The 19,955-nt window shown below is 37.1% G+C and overlaps 1 protein-coding gene across 2 annotated transcripts in view; it reads right to left on the bottom strand.

Annotated features, from left to right (window-relative positions):
* nectin1b (nectin cell adhesion molecule 1b) overlaps positions 1-19,955 on the bottom strand; it is a 287,273-nt gene that overhangs the window by 34,917 nt on the left and 232,401 nt on the right. For both annotated transcript variants that reach the window (XM_055173651.2, XM_055173653.2), the window contains exon 7: positions 15,305-15,398. In XM_055173651.2, coding sequence (XP_055029626.2) covers positions 15,305-15,398 — 94 coding nt within the window. The remainder of the gene's footprint in view (positions 1-15,304; positions 15,399-19,955) is intronic.

The raw sequence follows: 19,955 nt of genomic DNA, 5'->3' as shown, positions 1-19,955 counted from the left end.
TAAACCACATGACAGCGAATGAAAGAGCTTTGATAGAACGTATGTCAAACATGCACACAAATATGTTTATAGAAATACGGCATTCAAAACCAAATATTCTCCTGAAAAACGAAGAACAGACAGTAGACTTGATTAGGGTGTAAATATGCAAAGATACAGAACAATACAAGACACAGCACAGCCAAAGAAACAAGCGCAACACAACTCTTGCCTATGAAAATGAACCCAGCAGACGAATGCTTTCATTCCGTCATGGTTAATGGGGTGTGCAAAACCTCATCCAACTATCTGCTAGAGCCCACAGAGCGAGCCCAGTACAGGACTCATTTTCTTCATTGTTTTGGGAGCGATTTTCTTTATGCGTATACAGTTTGCTCCTTGCAAAGCTCTTCAGAGAAACTTCCTCCGTTTGACGCTTCACTGCCAGCAAGCCCAATGCGTTTAGAAGTTTGAGAGGGGATAGTTTCTCAGCCCTTAAGTGCCCAAAGCGTAAAGTCTTTCCCAAAGCAAAATAAAACGTCTAGGACTACTTGAAATTGTGACTGTATTAGAAAGAAAAAAGGAGGCGGCAAGAGAACAATCAAGTGGCAGGGAAAGAAAGCCTTTTCGTACTTTCGTATGAATCGAAGGGTGAGAAGCGAGAAAAGAAACCAACAAAAACAAAACAAAGATGTGCAGCTGGGTGGTTGTTTGGCTTGGAAGCCAGTTTTAGTGGTTGGAATTGAAATGTTTAAATGTGGGATAATCCTCCAGCATAGACAGCCTTTGAGTAAAGATTCCCAACAATCGCCGCCTGCCTATGTCACATTTCTGAGGAATATCTATTCACTGTAAAGAGGACTTTAGCTTAACGGAAGATTTTTGAGACAGTGGAAAAATTCAATTTAAAAGAAGAATAAAAGGCTTTGCCAGCTCTTTGTTACGGCACCCAGCTATTTTGTTTCTTGTTATCTCTTCCCCGGGACCATGCTGAGAGGAATGGCAAGGAAAGAGAAAGCCAGAGAGGTTCGAATGGGTTTCCTCATTACCAAAAAGAAACATGGGAATGTTGTCAGTCAGGCTTAAAGTGGACTTTCTTCTGCGCATACTGCTTATCATATTGATGCAGGTACGGTATTCCCTATGTTTTTAAGGGATTTTGCAAAACTCACCTCTTGTTGAAATAAAGTTAAAACCTAATGTTAGATGTATTGCATTGTATAATAAATCAAACACCATGAAATGGCTTAGTAAGCACATATTTCTTTCTTGTATTGAAACAAGGTGTTGGGGTCTGCATATCTACACTGTAAACAGGTTTCCTCCTGTTTCTTTCTAAATTATTTCTATATTTTCATAGTTGTTTATCAATAATTTAATACATATTTTTAAGTGTTTATAATAATAATCAAATTATAATCATGGAAAATCATCTTAGAGACATTGGAATCCATTCTAAACATTGCGCTGCTCTTATCTCAAATTTAGATCTTTTGGGTCTTCTCATTTTCACAATCCATGATTTCTGAGGTTCTTTGTCCTGTGGAAACATTAGTCCCTTTCACACATACAGTCTTGACTGGTAATTTACTGGTAAATTGCAGTTAACATGTAATGTGTGAACAGAACCTTTCCGGTAAATCAGTGCTCCCAATTTACCAGTAAGACAGGTTGTAAGATTACCAGTAATTTACCGGTAAGCGCTGTGTGTGAACGAAAATTCTAGGATTACCGGAATTTAGAACGGACGACGTCAGACCGCGCTGACAGATCGGGCCAATCAGAGCGTTTTTTATACAGGTGACGCGTTTACCCCCGAACTGTTTACGGACGTTTCCACACACATGCTGCCTAAAAGTCGAGCACACCTGAAGTTAACATCCACATTTCTTCACCAAAGTAGTTTAAAACAGCTTACCGTCTATTTGCCATATTGCCGACGTCCTTAGCACACCATCTGTGAAGCCTAAATGTGCAAACGCAGGTTGACGCCGCCTCACGCAATTTGTTTGGTCACGAGCAACTTCGCGACCGTTTGCCACAGATGTGAAAACAACAAAATACAGACCGTGGATATTAAGTCATAACCCGCCGTTGTTTACAAATATGACACGGAGCTCGCCGGCCACGCGCCACAGGTAACTTCCGCTTCCTCTCCGAGTTTACCGGTATTTTGATACTGATGTGTGAATGATGTCTTACTGGTAAAAAGACGGAACCTCACTGCATGTGTGAACAGTACATTTTTGTATTTACTGGTAAATTCATTCTGGTAAATTCATGGTAATTTACCAGTATTACTGTGTGAAAGAGGCTATTGACTGTAAAAAAGATGGAGGACACCTATTCGCTCTCTTCCATTGGTAAAAAGTGAAGCCGTCAGTGTCCCGATACGGCGCTGACATCTTAGGTCTTGAATCTGCGCAGTAGCGATTTCGGGACCAGAACTGCGCAGTAGTGAGCAGGAAGTAAAGCATCGCTCTCGCAGAATGCGCATATCACAGCTGTCAATCATGACGTGACACCACCGTTTACTAAAAACAAACTTATTTTAAAAACAAACACTTGAATTTACATCAGCTTGATAAAAACTACAGCAAATGACAGAAACCAGCTTTGAAAAAAAGATAATTGAAGTGTAATTAAATTGTTTAGTTGGTCTCAAGTCCCATTGAATAACATGGGGAGGCGGGCTTTATGATCTATACGTTTTGGCTTCACTTTTCAGGGTTTGTGCGGCACGCTTGGTGGAAATTTGTGAAAAGATGTATTTTATGTGTTTTGATGGTTGAATGAACAACATCCCGGTACAAAACAATAGGTTTGAAGCGCACGCTCTGGACGTCCATCCCTCACAGCCTCATTTTGGAAACAACATTGTGGCAGGCTAAATAATGCAGAGCTCAGACTGCACGATTTTAGCTGTGATTTTGACTCCCCGACAGGTTTTGAGAAATCAAATGCCTGAAATCACAGGTAAATCGATGCTCATGCACGCGAGTAACAATCAAACAGTGTGAATTATCAAAGACGCAATCTGAGAGAATCATGTTGGCGATTCAAAATCATGCTGTGTAAAATGTGTTTTTACTGAAAATAACACCGGCGATGACCTACCAGCCAATGAAAGAGCAATACAGGGCAGTTGGAAGTTCGGGAAGGAGTCTCCCCAACCATTTCCTCCTTCATAATCTTTATTTCTTTTTCTTCTTTCTGCTGCAAGTGAGCACACATGCAATATGTATGGCAACCTTCTTGCGGGCTACCATTTTTAATAATAATCCCAGTCCCACGTAAGAACTCCGGTCTTGCACGCGTAACCTCGCGTTGTTTCCTTCCCTTACGAAAATTAACCATGGTTTTATTGTGGTAAAAGTGTAGTAAGCATGGTTTTTTGGTCAATTGATTTCTATGAGCAAAACCATGGTTTTACTACACTAACCATGGTTTAACTATGGTTTTTGAAAACCATGGTTGTCAAAACCATGGTTATTTTGTGGTAACCATGGTTTTACTATAGTAGCCATGGTTTTTTGGTCTTAACTGTAGTAAAACCATGGTTAATTTTCGTAAGGGTTGTTACTTCTCGGGAGCGTTTGGTTGTGAGATGTAGTTTGCGGACCGGGACAAAGTTGTTGGAAATTCTTCCTATGGTAAATTCATGCAGTGTGAAACCCCTTGTCGCCAATTCATCATGCAGTCTAAAAAACAGCAGCGACTGAATGCTACCCCAGATAATCATGCAGTGTGAAAAGATCTGTTACCCGACTAGTTTGAAAATCATGCAGTCTGAACTCGGCATAAGGCGTACTGGGCCAGATGAATGCAAGCTAAGTATTTTGTTCACAATGATGTCAGTATTTTAATACCCAAACATTTGAGAATGTTCATGCTGAAACAATACATAATGTATACTAAAGAAAATACATAAGTATTTACTGGGAGAGGAAGGAAACAGACTAGACACCTGCAGATTATAAATGCGACCTGTCTGTGATCTCTTACATCCTGTGAGTTTTAAGATCATGGAGATGCTATCAAAGCCTGAACATGTTTACTTGTGTTTTTCAACCGTAGGCACCTGCACAGACTCTGCGTTGTTTAAAGTGACACAGCTGGAGCCAAATTCCTCAAAGACATATAAGGAAACTCAGAACAGTTGCCAGAAGCGTTGTGAAAGGTTGTGAAGATTTAGTATTAATCACTGTGACCTTCAAAAGACACTATCGATTCAGGGAAGTTGATTTTCCTCAGATTCGGATTCAAAATTAGCATTGTACGCCCGATAACGAACCTCATTTTGAGTACAGAGCGAAAGACAAATGCAAATGCACCTGCGGATGTGTCTCGAATACTAATCACAGCATTGTACATAGCTCATAATCTCCTAAATGAGGTATGACAACATAGAGTAATCCCACAAATTACAATGGATCGAGGACTGTGTTGGTTTACACTATAATTACGTCATTTACAGTACTAACAAGGACACCAAACACTGATGGACAAAACTCTACTACAGCAGTTTCTGTATAAAAAAAAATTGGGGGGAATTTGCTCTCCTCTTTGCAGTGTGTCTTGCGTTTCATATTATACACTGAGCGTTTGATGTAGAATGCTTTTTGCACAATAATTCAACAGATTATGGGCAGTTTATGTCTGTACTGTTTATATGGTGTTGTACGTGCCTTTTTAGAGATTGTGTTTATATGGATGGAAATTGACAAATGTGAATGTGTAAACAACTTTTATATGGCAATTGTTTGACCATGTATTTTGCAAATTACTGACTGTGGTGCTTCATCTTTTAGGCCCTGTTTTTCCTTGGATGCATTTTGGTCAATCAGATCAAAAGTGGACGAGAGCGACACATTCCCAATAACACCTGGTGTTTTAATCCATCTCTATTGTCCACTTTCACCAACTTCTGTCCTGATTACTTTGTGGGGTTGGTCTGTGGGTGAGTCCCTCTTCTTTCATTAACCCTTATGTGTTGGGGACATTTTTATCCACGAAGGGTTTTTTTGAGTTTTAATTTGGCCCCAACTTTCTCTGTGATGTTTTGGTATAAATCTTATATTGACACATACTGTATTTTGGGAAAATGCTTTGAAATAAAAAAAAAACTGAACAATACACCGTGGGCAAATTTACGACTCTTTTGTGTTGTTCATGAATAAAAAGTCCACTAAATTAAACGGCTGAAAAATGTATCAGATATATATATAAATTATTTTTTTATAAATCTGTTAATCAACCTCAGTACTGATCAAAACTACCAAATGTTTACAAAAATTCCAGGATTTTAACTCTTTAATTGTCAAGTTCATAAGATTTGATTTGGGAAAAAACACAAAATGACTAATTTTCAATATAAAAAGTGATTGTGGACTGAATTTTTTTTACCTTTTTTACAGTCTTGGGAATGTCAAATATTGATAAAAACATTGGCTTTAATGCATTTTTAGTTTTTGTGCAGCATCATATTTTATTTTTTTCTCCCTCATTTACTGTTTGTGGCTGTTTTTGCCCCATTGACATCCATTATAATGACATTTTTGATTGCAAAGCCATGACACCATATAATCATGCATTCTTGATTGTTAGTGGTTTTTCCTGTTGCAAAGAAGTAAAATGTGTCATTTTTACTGTTGATATGTAAAAATACACCACTATTGATGTGGCACTATTAACCCTTTAGTAGGCCTGTGCAAAAACAGAGCGTAATTTCTGGTTTGTACATTGAGTTATATGGAGTATATATGGAGCGGGAAAATAACAGGTTTAAGTTAACTCGCACTAATATTATGGTAAATGGCCCACATTTATATAGCGCTTTCATAGACCAATGGCCATCCAAAGGGCTTTACAATTTGCCTCATATTCACCCATTCAGTCACTCCTTCATAGACAGACAGCGGTGTCAGCCATGCAAGGTGCCATCCAGCTCGTCCGGAGCAGCTGGAGTTAGGTGTCTTGCTCAAGGACACCTTGACACTTGGCCAGGTGGAGTCGGAGATTAAACCACCAATCTTCTGATTGTATATGTAAGGGCTTTCCCAGATATTTCAGAGCAACTTTCACACGCTCGCAAAGAGAAAAAAAAAAGAAGCGGACAGAAGATAAGTTTATTTTAGTAATGCTAGTCTTAAAACTGTGCCCAACACTGTCAGGAACAAAATTATGTTTTGTACATTACACATTAGGTCAGTAGGCGGATAGTAGGCAGTCTTCTGTTGTTTTCAGAAGACATTTTCCTTATCCTAATACCAGGTGTAAACAGGGCCTTAGGAATCATCAACATTAGAATTGGAACAAGAACAAATTTACCTGCACTTAGTGAGCACCTGCTGTATTGTGAACGATCTTCAAGTACGTAAGTATAGTAAACTCAGCCAACTGAAACAACTTGTTAAAATGCATTGCATATCTGGATGTATGCCCAGTGTGTATACTCTAATTGAATTATAATTAGATGAAATACTGTAGCCATGACTATTAGAAAATACCCACAAACATCTCTTAAAGGGCGTTTTGCAGGTAAAATTTTTCAACGAATTTGTGCAATTTGCTTGTTGATAATAAACATTTAAACTGTTATCCATTGTATTTTATGTTGTTGGGTATCACAAAACCCTAAAAAGTATGAAAAAGTACAGCAATTTGCAATGATTCTCCTTTCCCTCACAACGCACTGTATGACGTCACGCTGGGGAGAGAATTGACCAAAGCCGCCTTGAGAGCATTGAGAATGACTATAGAAAGACGAGTAAAGTACAGTTCTGATAGCGCAGATAATAGATAAATACATACATACATACATACATACATAGATAGATAGATAGATAGATAGATACATAGATAGACAGACAGACAGATGGATAGGCTAGTATAGAGAGATAGGCAGACAGCCAGATAGCATAAGGTTAGCATATCTTCGTGTAGAAAGTAAACAAACAATTAACATGCTCGTGCATGCTGGCTTGAGGGGGTCCATGATCCTGCCTGAAATGGGTGTAACTTTATGCGATCTTTAGATAAAGTTTGGCAGCATGTCTCTAATCCTGGAAGGTGAGTGAAGCACGTCACGTCTGTTTGCGGGGACCAGCGACCCAAACGCACTCACTTTCTTACAGCCAGTAGCGGAATGGCAATCAAGAGAGTCGGGACTTTCCCGGGCCGATCTGATAATAGTTATACATTTCGAGTTATATTAGCAACACCGTCTGGCGGCGTGATGTGCGCCGGTTCCCGCAGCCCTCTGGTCAAACTGTGCAGGCAGCCTCTCTGCTCAATAAAGTATATAAAAGTGCTCAACCTGTTCGGCAGGTCCAAACATGTACAGGATTTATAAAAAATACGGTGATCAATGAGCGGGTCCTCCTCAAATGGCTTAGCCTGTCGTGATGTAAAAAGCCGCCGAACGCCTGTTTATTACAGTATGTATGCGGTCGGATCCGAGTGTGCTGCAGCTGCTGACTGCTGCTGCATAAAATGATCGTGTGATTCGTTATAACCGCATAAACAATATAACAAAGCATCCTTTTATTTCACAAAACAATACATTTGAGATATTATTTGATAGACTAGTAAGTGTGGATTAAGGATGTTTAAAAATCTCTAGCCTGGTGGTCAGGACATGAATGGATCAAATCAGCAGATTTGCGAAGTTTTATTTATCTCCACATATATCATAAATAATAATTAGCAAGGTAACTTTGCAGTATAACACATTATATATTTCCTACGATGTATATATGATTTCCAAATTATATACGTAAGTATTAAACAGCAATAAATGTCTCATCTATCTCTATGGCTCTGGCTGAGTCTTTCTCCACTTCTCCCCAACGTGACGTCATCGCAGAATTGCGTTAAAAAAACCGTTAATACCAAAAACGTAAAAAAAGTGGTCTTTAAGACCATTTTTGAGACATTTTAAAAATTATACACACATCTTGAGTGATTTATGTACCCATTAATCGACAGTGGTGGTTAACCTGCAACATACACTTTAAACAAATCCTATTCACTATCTGTTTACCAGAGCAGAATTAATGCAAATATTGCTGACTTTCATTAATAAGGTGCAATCAATATTTGGTCTAATTTTAATAAAAAATAAATAGGTGTGTTTGTAATGAAAAAAAAAACAATGACATTATTTAAATGCAGATGGTTTAATGCTATATGACACAGACATGTGTTTTAATATTTTCCAAGAATGTGCATTCAGTTATTCCCAATTATTCCCAATAGACCCATTTTCTCATGTTTGCACTGCTTCCAGTAATGTATTTTTATGTTGGAGCTTTTATCCAATCATATTTCAGACATCATGTGTTGACAAGGTCAATGAAATCTGCCCTGAGGCCGAATCATCAGTACCGGCGCCTGTAGCTTTTAATGAATGGTAATGAAGCTGTGGCTTTAACCAATCAGATATTTCGTTGGCGACACAAGGGCCATCTAACAGGCATACAATAACGTCAACATTTTAACGTTCTTTGACTGAATGGTCAACAAAGTCCATTTAATTAAATGTAAAAAAATACACTAGAAGCCAAAAGTATCAAATGTTATAGACGGTTTCATCAGACGCATGTGCCGTGACGCGATACACGTCTGATCCGAACTTTACTTCCCGTTTCAGGTTTTTTTAATAGTCCGACTAGTTGCTAAACTGAACTCTTGAACAAATACCTTGTCTAAAATAACAAATGTTTTGGTTTCCTAGGTAACCTACCTGTTGTTTATTTTGCTTGTTATATAAATAAACTACGTTTAAAGTACTTTGTTATTTTTTATTTTTAGCAGAGTTTACCGGAAGTTACGTGTTGACCACGAAAGCCGCATGTTTATGTTGTTACTTCTGAAAGCATCTATACTAGAATGAATATGAAGCGAATTTGACACGAGACCCGCAGTCACGGACGGAGATCTTAGGATATAACAGTAAGTAAAATGCTTTTTTTGCATGAGACACTCAGGATCCCCATACAGAAATGTAATATATGACATATATGCCAAGATCGGTTTTGATATAGGGACATATATGTTACATATATATGCAATATATTAATATCACATATATAGATCCTCTGGATATATGAATATATAGGTTTAAAACATATATGAAATACTCATTTTAAAATGTATATAAATACATATATTAATATCACATATATAGATACTCTTGATATATGAAGATATATGTTTTAAACCTATATGAAATACTCATATTAAAATGTATATAAATACATATATGAATATCACATATAAAAATACTCTTGATATATGAGATATATGTTTTAAACCTATATGAAATACTCATATTAAAATGTATATAAATACATATATTAATATCACATATATAGATACTCTTGATATATGAAGATAACTGTTTTAAACCTATATGGAATACTCATATTAAAATGTATTTAAATACATATATTTAAAATATGTATATGTATGAATTCTTATATGGGTTTGTATTTTACAACCATATAAGATGGATTTTTACATGATACTGTATGCTCCAACCATATGATATCAATATGTTTTATGTCTAGATTTCTAAAACAACATAGCCTATATAGGTCTGTAAATATATTGTTTAAAAATTATTATGGTCATAACATTATAACCCTGCCTAGTTTCAAACTGCATGCATTTGGCATCGCAATGCGGGGTTAATCCCACAAAAACAGGGCTAACCGTGCTTCCGAGGAGTGTTTCATAACCCTGGGTTAATTTCAGGGATAACCCTGCTTCTAAATTACAAGTGTGAAATGCTCCTAGGGTTAAAAGTGGGGTTTAGAGAGAACCATGGTTTTAATACAGGAACCATGGTTTTTGGTTTTAACTGTAGTAAAACCATGGTTAGTGATCGTAGGGGTAGGGTTTAGGAATGCACAGTGTGAAATGTCAGATTATGAATACCCAGGGTTAGTTAAACCATATTAACCACAAATGTATCATTGTCTCACTATAATCAAAATATAATAAACCATGTGAAAAAATACTAGTTATTTTAGTAAACTGCAGTCTCAGAAGAAAAGCTGTCACTAGGTACAGATATGAATACATGTAGGTTCATGTGGTATAGTACTAATATGTACATTTAATTATACTAATACCACGCACAAATAGGATGTAAGTTACTTTTTTAAAAACCACCTCAGTGGCATTTGTTCTTTTTTTCTGAGTGTGTACATTCCACTGACAATCCCCACTATATGCTTTATACTATAGTATGCTAAACTTTTCAAACTTATTTTTAACCATACTATACTACATTGGCCTACTATTGTGCACTAATATTTAGGCTAAATCAACCTGCAGAAAATATATATTCATTAGAGATGAAAGCAGTCTCTTTTCTGTCTCAATATGCGATAAACACTGCAAAAATTCATGTGATCGTGTCAATTTACCAGATCATAAAGTCATAAAGTAGCCTATTACTGGATCAGGATGATTTTAAAACACACTCGCACGTATGCACACAAATACACACACAATACTATACTTTTATTATGGAGTTATACTCCATGGGGCGGTTTCCCGGACAGGGATTAGACTAGTCCTAGACTAAAACATTTTTAAGAGCTGTCCAAACTGAAAACAACTTGCACTGACATATCTTAAAATAAATCAGGGCCCTTTATTTTGCCTCAAAATGCATACAGGTAATGTTTTTAGTAAGGCATGTTTGTTAAAACTAGTTATATTTCCTAATTAAACTAAGGCCTAGTCCTGGATTAAGATAATCCCTGTCCGGGAAACCGCCCCCATATTACTCAATGTACAAGCTAGAAATTAAGCTCTGCACTGCACAGGTCTACTAAAGGGTTAATGGTGCCACATGGTGATCAACAGTAAAAATGACAAATTTGACCTCTTTGCAAAAGGAAAAACCACCAACATTCAAAAATGCATGATAACAAGGTGTCATTGCTCTGCAATCAAAAAATTTGGTTATAATGGAAGTCAATGGGGCAAAAACAGCCACTAACAAATGAGGAAGAAAACAATAATCAAAAGCCAATGTTTTTACTTTATATTTGACATGCCTAAGACTGCGAAAAAGGTTAAAAAAATCCAGTCTACAATCACTTTTTGTATTGAAAATTTGTCATTTAGATTTTCCCCAAATCCACTTATGAACTTGGCAATTAAAGAGTTAAAATCATGGAATTTTTGTAAAAATTTGGTAGTTTCGATCAGTACTGACTAACAAATTTATGCAAAAAAAGTGAAAAAATTATCTGAGTACAAGCTAAACAGCGCCTACTTCAGTAACACACAAATAGCTTAAGTTGTTAGCCCCTCCCATCCAACGGCTGGGTGGATCAGTGGATAGTGGAGGTGACTTTCAACGTGGCCCGACTGGACTCATCAGGTACATTACAAATAATAAATTGTGTTTGTGTGTTAAGTTGTGTGAATGGGTTGTACGTGTGTACCTGTGGTCTAAAACATGCAAAAAATAGATAAAAACCACGGTTCAAATTTAATTATTTTATGATATATGATAAGTATATGTATGCAACATATATTAGACATATATGTGAAGTCATGTATGTCACATATATAAATAATTATATAGATGACATATATGTCTATGTATGTTTTTTGCACACATAGACATATATTTGTATGGGATAGACATATATGTCAATATATGAAATTGTTCCATTTTCGAATAGGTGTCATATATGGTTATACATATCAGGCACGTGCACACATAGACATCAAAGGGGGCTTGAGCACCTGCCCTTTTTATTCCTGGAGAGAGAGTGCCCTTTTTTCTGGGGTGCTTTTAAAAAAAAAAAATAATATGATCTTTATTCATATAACAACTTATGTCTGTCTGTTTCTTGTGTTTTTTACTTGTTGCTTATTTAATTTAACATGAATTTATTCAGAAATCATTTAAATGAGATTTAAACTCTTATATAAAGAAAAATAGCGCTATTTGTGGCACACAAACGGTTAACAGATGAGTCCCGCCTCCAAAATTCAAATCGCTAATATGATTGGCTTTACCTTTCCTTAGTCCCGCCTCTCTAACTTACTTCGCTTTTGATTGGTTTGTCTACACTCGTGCTGCATCATTCGCGCGCTTAAGCGCCAAAGCTCAGCCCGTGAGCCCGAACGAGACGCGATCATGTGCATGATTATGCCATAGACTGTAAAAAAGATGGACGACGCCTGTTCGCTCTCTTCCATTGGTGAAAAGTGAAGCCGCCAGTGTCCTGATATGGCGCTGACATCTTGGGTCTTGAGTCTGCGCAATAGCGATTTCGGGACCAGTCATGCGCAGTAGTGAGCAGGAAGGGAAGGGGCGAAGTCAAAACCCCGCCCTCGCTCTCGTAGAATGCGCATATCACACGATTTCACAGCTGTCAATCATGACGTGACACCACCGTTTTTATATCATTAAATAACTAACTAAACACAAACCTATTTTAAAAACAAACATTTGAATTTACATCAGCGTGATAAAAACTACAGTAAATGACAGAAACCAGCTTTGGAAAAAAGATAATTGAAGTGTAATTAATTTTTTTAGTTGGTCTCAAGTCCCATTGAATAACATGGGGAGGCGGGCTTTATGACCTATACTGGGACCGGTCACTGGGGGGCGATCGAGACGTTTTGGCTTCACTTTTCAGGGTTTGTGCGGCACGCTTGGATTATGCAGGCAGCTACCGGTAAGTGTGTGAGGAAAGCATTCTTATATTAACAGTTTTATGCAATATGGGACACGTTTTTACACATACCGATTCAGGGACATTGTTTTCCATGGCAATCCCATATTAACCTGAAGAGTTGCAAACTTGTAACAGTGTAGTGTATGTAGTTTAAACAGACTGCTCATAAAATAATAAAGCACAAACAATAAAATAATTGCTAACTGCAGTAGTAAGCTTTTTTGTTTGCGGTTTTTTGCAATGTCTGTTAAATAAGTATAATGTGTTATACTGGAGTGATGTAGTAGATTGGGAAGAAATCTGATGGTTCAGTATTTTACTTGCCCAGTCTGAAATTTCACTGACATCACAAAAAAGTAAAATATAAAATACAAATAAAATAGGCCTAATCTATATTTGTTGTTTCTGACATGTGTAACCCTAATAAATTTGAAACCTAAGATTAAAGGTGCAATAGGATGTGTTGTCATAATATGTTAAATTGTTCTTTGACAATTACATAGAAGGTATGTTCCTTTATTAAGTGCAAAAATTATCCGGAAACGTTTTTACATGTCTGTTTACAACCTTAGAATTTGTCATTTTAATTAAATGGTCTATTTTTGCCCTATTTGAAAGGGTCATGAATAATAATGTTGAGCTCTGCTCTGATTGCTCTGCTCTGAGGCTCATGCCAGAAGCTCACATTAGTAAACAGACCTTATATTTTGAGCCCTTATCAGACAAAAATACATTTTGAGTAACAACTAACAACTAATCAGCTAAACGCTAGCATATGATATAGCATTTATTGGCATGTAGCGCTAACTCAGCAGTCACAACTTTGTTTTTAGCATTTTAACAAATTTGTAATTAATGTGTAATTTAATGTTTTCAAAACATGCACATTGTGTAATGGCTTCCTTTGCTGCTCTATAAACCTAGACTACTAAGGAGACCATTGTGTCTGTGTGAACAACTGATTATTTTGTAGACATCTTTTGAAAATTAAACAATTGCGTGAGTTTGAACTTTTAAAATATTTTTTTTAAAAAGGAAGTCAGAATTGCGTTAATATATATTCTTTTTGTTTAAAAAAAAGAAAAAAATATACATAATTATGAGAAGTGCCCTTTATTTCACTTGAGCCCCTGCCCCTCAAAATGTCTGTGCACGTCCCTGATACATATATGTACATATATGTTTCTACTTTATATTACCATATATTTCATATAGGGATATTTCATGTATTCACATATATTACATTTCCGTTTGGGTCACATGCAGGTATATGACCTTATAACAGAATGTAATGGGTACAGTATTTCACACGAGACAGCTGCGATCGCAGTTAAGTATCTGACTATTAAATAAATATTTATTATATAACTATAACCTGGTTAAACTGGACTGTTTGTAGCTATGTGGTTAAAGCAATACTGCTAAAAAAAAGAAAAAATTGAGGGAAAAAAAACATAAAATGTCATTTATGTACTAAAAAATTATTTGGACATGGCTACATATTTTACAATTAAAAGTGAACAATCTATGTACAATGGCATAATATAATGTCTTAAAGAATGAGCTGTCCAATTTATTTAATGTTATTTAAAGTCTCTGTAAAGTCAATCTTGAAAATAGTTTCTAAACACATTATAAATGTTAGAAATGTATTACTGAAACACGCCAAAAAGACAGTAAACTAAGTAGTACTGAATTGCAGAGTAAGATCAATAAACAGTTTATCCCGATTTCTGTATTGAGGATTATTTGGGCGGGGCTAACACAATCGCTAGAATCCATTCAGGTTGTAGTGGTATTTGAAACTTAAAAGAGATGGCAGCTTTCCGGTGAGTGGGTGTGGTTTCAACACAGACTGCAGACACGCCCCCAGCGTTTAAGAGCAGAGAATGCTGCCTTTTTTTTCCAAGATTTTAATAGCTTTTATTAACTTGGCGTTTTACGTCTTTCAAATTTGGTTGAGTGGTTAATATCACATTTTTCTATGGTGTGACAAACTCAGAACTCATATCAGACTTTATAGGAAGTTTTAAAATAGCTTATAGGATGATTACATACAGGCCAAAATGTATAAAACATTTTAAATGTAGCACACGGGCTGACAAAAATGCAAGTGTTGTGTTACTTTTTGCACCCTTACAAAAACAAGAAAAGTGAATCTGGTAATTGAGATATGCACACCTTTATATCTCACCTTTATCTTACAGTAGCCTACTCTCAGTCATACTAAAAACTTGCCAGGAAAGACTGCTGAAGCTACAGAAAGTGTTAAGATTTATTTGGATAAACACTGACCCGTCAACTACTTTTTCACATCACTACTATAGTGGTAAAAATATTTAGTCTTGCATCAATGATTTAAGTACAGTACTGATATTTTTGGTAACGTTTATTTATATATATTTCTGTGGTTGTATATACATTGGGGTTCCTGAATCGAGGCACCTAGTAGAACAGAAATGTTGCTTAAAAAGTGAAATGAAAAAAGTAAAACTTTATATAAAGTTTAAAACAGTCATGATTTAGCGTCAAGCTCAAGCTCCTGGTTGGTAGCTGCATCTATAAGCGCATTAGACATTTTGAGCTAAAATAAGAAGACACCCTACCTGGATCTCGTCAGATGTCAGGTCTCCTTTCATATCGCTGCTCTTTTTCTTAGGTGGCGGCGGGGCCGGCTTGTGAACCGGTGGGAGGTCGGTCCTGTTGGAGGAAAAGAGAAAACAGACTGACATCCGGTACCCTGAGAGAGCTTTAATGCGGCCGTGGCCTTAGCCTCATGTGAATGGACATAATGAGGAGTCATGCCCACGTCTGGCTCTCCTGTGTGTCGGGGGTTTGATAGGCATCTCCTTACGCTGCCTTTGTTGTAGCGGGTACCATTTCAGCCCTGCCCTTTCAATGGCTCCAACTAGCTATAATATATAATGAAACCAGATTGTAATGGGCAAAATGGAAAGAAAAGTTATAGATATCGTAGGAGTAGATGAAAACGGCTGTAGAACAAGAAGTTTAAATAGCCGACCAATGTCCGCATCAATTCAAATATACGCACAACCGGCGCAACGTCATAGAATGTCTCTGAACAGGTTCACGCCCACTTTTGGATGAAATCAGACTAGACCTTCCATTGGCTTCCATTCAAAATAGCGGAAAAAAGCAATTTTCGTACACAGCCGGCAGGCTTAAATAACTTATGAAATCACTCAGATTAAACATGTTGAGTAATTATCTGTCCACCCTGCCTGCCATAGAGCGCGAAAGATACATTAACATATTTAATTTGGTCAATATAAAAACATGTCTCTTTCATTCTCCCTGCATCAAATTTTTGTAAAAAATGGTACTGCAGGGTGTCAGATATGCAGCCCAGCGGTAATAAGGTAGGGGACACAGAGGTCATGTTGTAGTTGAGACCACCCACACAGAGACCAAGACCAGAGGGTGTTGAGACCAAAACAAGACCAAGACTTTGAGGACTGAGACCAAGACCATTGAAAATTGTTTGGAATTACATCTTGGAAATAGTGAGCCTTTGTATTAATTTTGTTGAAAGATTTATTAACTCTCTTTATACCACGGGTCTGTTAAATGCTGCATTCTGATTGGCTGAGAAATGTTCTATGGGTGTTGATTATTTTTCTGTAAACCGCACACCTAACTTTTCAAATGTCTTAAAAATAGGCACCAGAGCAATGTTTGTGGTAACCGTGGTATAAGCGGAATAATTGACTCCGGTCCTTTGAATTATTTGAAAATAATGCACACCTGCGGTGTAACGGCACTCCGCTTCGCGTCGTGCCGCATTACCACCTTGGTGTGCATTATTTTCTTATAATTCAATGGCCCGTCGTCAATTATTCCTTACCTATCCATTGTCTGATCTAAAATATGCCACATACTATAACACAGTTCCAGCGCTTGGTTCCTTAAACCGAACATCATATTTAAACTAGGGGCTTAGTAACTATAAGTTAGCATAATGGCTATAATACTTTTACAGTCCCAGCTATATATGAAGAGTTTCGTTGCAAAACGAGATAACCACTGTTTTTTTAATTGTTCAGAAATCTCGTTTTTTGGTTGTGCATTCCAATTAATTTCAATTCAACTGCAGTTGTTTTGTTTAGATTTAAACCTTCATAACTTAAAAAATACAGCTAAGTAGCACCATAAAACAAAATAATAACATGATAACATAATAAAACATGTTTTCACAAAAATGTTAAAAAATTGATTTATCTCGTTTTGCAACGAAACTCTTCATATGTTGAAACAATTCTAAGGCATTTGATTAACACAGTACAGTATAAACAGTGTGTCTGCGTGGTGCTTTCAAAATATTGTCCGTTTCTCAATATCCGTTCCTGTCTGATGTGTTCTTGTGGACTTTTAAAAGTCATCAGTTGCGGCCCAAGTACTGTTCCAATTCCAAGTTCGCGTCAAGCAAATTTCACATAACATCCCAGGATGTGTTCTTGATTCACCCATGCATCAGTGGACTTATGGCAGCCAAGTTTCCCAGAATGTATTTTCAGGAAATGTAGCTAAAAACCTGCAGAATGTTTGTCATAAAATGAAGTTTTAAGAGCTGTTTAATCGAGGATATAGATGAACAAACCTTAAATCTGTGGTCAGTTAGTAAAGATAGTGCCTGTATTAAAATTTGCTCTGACGATTTTGGAAATGTGAGTTCCAGGTGATCTGGAGTCAGTCAGTGGTGTGTACACCACAGAGGGTAGCCTCATCTCGCAAGTCCTTCAAAAATTTGCGGCTGGCTCAGTGAAGCTGCCGTGTCCTTTGGTGTCTGATGGTCAAAGATGAAATATTCACATTGAATATATCTAACTGGCATTTTTTGATCTCATCTATTTATTTCTTTTTATTATTGATATGAAGTCTGTTATTTGTTTTTATCTTTTTAACTGAGGTCAAGTTAAAGGTCACATTCTCCCTGATCCCATTTTTTAAACCATAGTTAGTGTGTAATGTTGCTGTTAGAGCATAAATTATGCCTGTTAAATGATAAAGCTCAAAGTTCACTGCCAGGCACGCCCGCCGACAGGGGGGGACAAACGGGTCTGTTGTCCCGGGCCCAGGATGAGGGGGGGCCCAGAACTGGAACCTATGGAATAATTCAGTGTTTTCCATACATTGATTTATCTGCCATAGAATCAACACTGGCCGCCACAAATAGATTTTTCATGATTACCATTTACATTTTAATTCTACTATATTCATTGTCTACTATATTCATTGTAGTGAGCGCTCAGCGCGCCTCCCTCCTCCCTCTCTCCTGTTGCATGCAGCGCCTCAACAGCGCGCGCCCCTCCCCTCTCTCTCCTGTTGCAAGCCGCGCAGCTCTCTCTACAGTCAAAAGTATTTTAACTCCGCATTCCTTTTACTTTCTTTTTCGCGTAAACGTCAACAGTCACGCATGTCACTTATAGAGAAGATGACTGATCGAGTTCATCATGAGTGAATTAAACAAAAGGTCAGCATTACCACACATACCCGTTCTGGTGTGAGTCTGTGTCCGAGCTCTCTCCCTACCTATGATGCGGTATGCTCGTGCACGTGTTCTGTAGTAACACTAACCGTGTATTCTCTCATATTCTGAATTTGCAACAAATTTTTGCGCTATACGCGATGATATACAATAAAACTACCACTCGTGTTTAAAATAAAAAAGCGCTCATAACGCAACAACACTGATGAGAAGAGCAACATCAGTACAGCCTCAATGTGAATGTATGATGATTTTGTCAGATGAGGGCGCGTTTTTAGCAGCAGTTAAAGAAAGAGATTGGATTTACATTGACATTAACATACATTAACAATGAGTCACTGGGTCATAACTGGGTCCTGTTTAGTCACTATTTTATAGACAACAGAACAAATAATATGTAAAAATAGCATTCAGTTGTGTTAAAATGCAATATAATGTGACAGATTAAAGAGTAAAACACGACGCAATGACGCCACATATATGCTAATCGGCGTGTGACGTCATCGCCGCCACAGTCTGTCAAAATCCTGTCGGAAACACTGCAATTGTTAAAAAATAAAGAAAATAGGCACATTTGTGGAAAAAAATCTAATACAGTCACCTCCATAAATATTGGAACAGAAGCACATTTTGTGTTATTTTAGCTGTTTACCAAAATATATTCCAGTTACAATTATGATGTTTTTTCTTTATAATGGAGAGGATAATAAGATCATCCACCACTGTTATCCCATTTAGACATACAGGATTTTAATGTTGCTAAGCTCACCACTGTGTTGTTTTTTTATCTGGATGTGCCAAATTGTTGATTGTGCAACTCTTAATGTTCCTGCCATCTCTCTGATGTCAAATGATTTGGGTTCACAGCCACAGCTTCCAAATGCAAATACCACACTTAAAATCAACTCCAGACCTTTAACAGCTGTCATTCATGAGGAAATTATTTAACAAATAGACAATACCCGTCAACTGTCCCATTACTTTTGAAAAGGGGGAGCTACATATTAAATGGCTGTAATTCCTAAATCCTTCAGCCATTATGGATGTGAATAACCTCAAAATAAAGCTGAGAGTGTGCACTGTAAGACAATATTCATAATATGACTGTAACTGGAATACATTTTGGCAAACAGCCAAAACAACACAAAACGTGCTTCCGCTCCAATACCCATGGAGGCGACTGCATTTGAGATACATAAAAAAAAACGTTGTATTTGTTTTCTTCCTATACTTGAAATAGTGGTCAAGAAACCCCCCGCCCAACACAAAAATGGTTTGGCCACTAATCAAAATTTTATGATGTCATTTGATTTGAAGTTCAGTACGCTCAAAATATCTGGTCAGACTCAGCACAAGTCCGGTGCTCAGAAAAGAAAAGAAAAGAGAAGAAAAGAAAAGAGCAGAAAATAGAGGTTTTTAAAAGAGGGGGTTGACGTTATATAAATAAAAGTTATTTTGTGTCAGTGTATAGTGTCAGTACTACATTTATTTACTATATAAATGTTGAATACAATGTATAATGATGCAATATTCGTGGGCCATGAATCTGATAATGCCAAATGTCTTGTTACCAGTAAAAAGTAGGGGTGCCGAGGGGCCCTCCAAGATTATCTTGTCCCGGGCCCAGGCAAGACTGTCAGCTGGCCTGCTGCCAGGCGATATATTTTCTTTAAAGCAACACTATTTAGTTTCCATGTAAAAATGACTTACAGCTGACGAGCGGAGCTTTTCATACAAAGTTGGACATTTTT

Source organism: Misgurnus anguillicaudatus, chromosome 15, assembly GCF_027580225.2.
Source record: "Misgurnus anguillicaudatus chromosome 15, ASM2758022v2, whole genome shotgun sequence".
NCBI classification, from domain to species: domain Eukaryota; kingdom Metazoa; phylum Chordata; class Actinopteri; order Cypriniformes; family Cobitidae; genus Misgurnus; species Misgurnus anguillicaudatus.
This window is presented reverse-complemented; position numbering and strand designations above follow the sequence as displayed.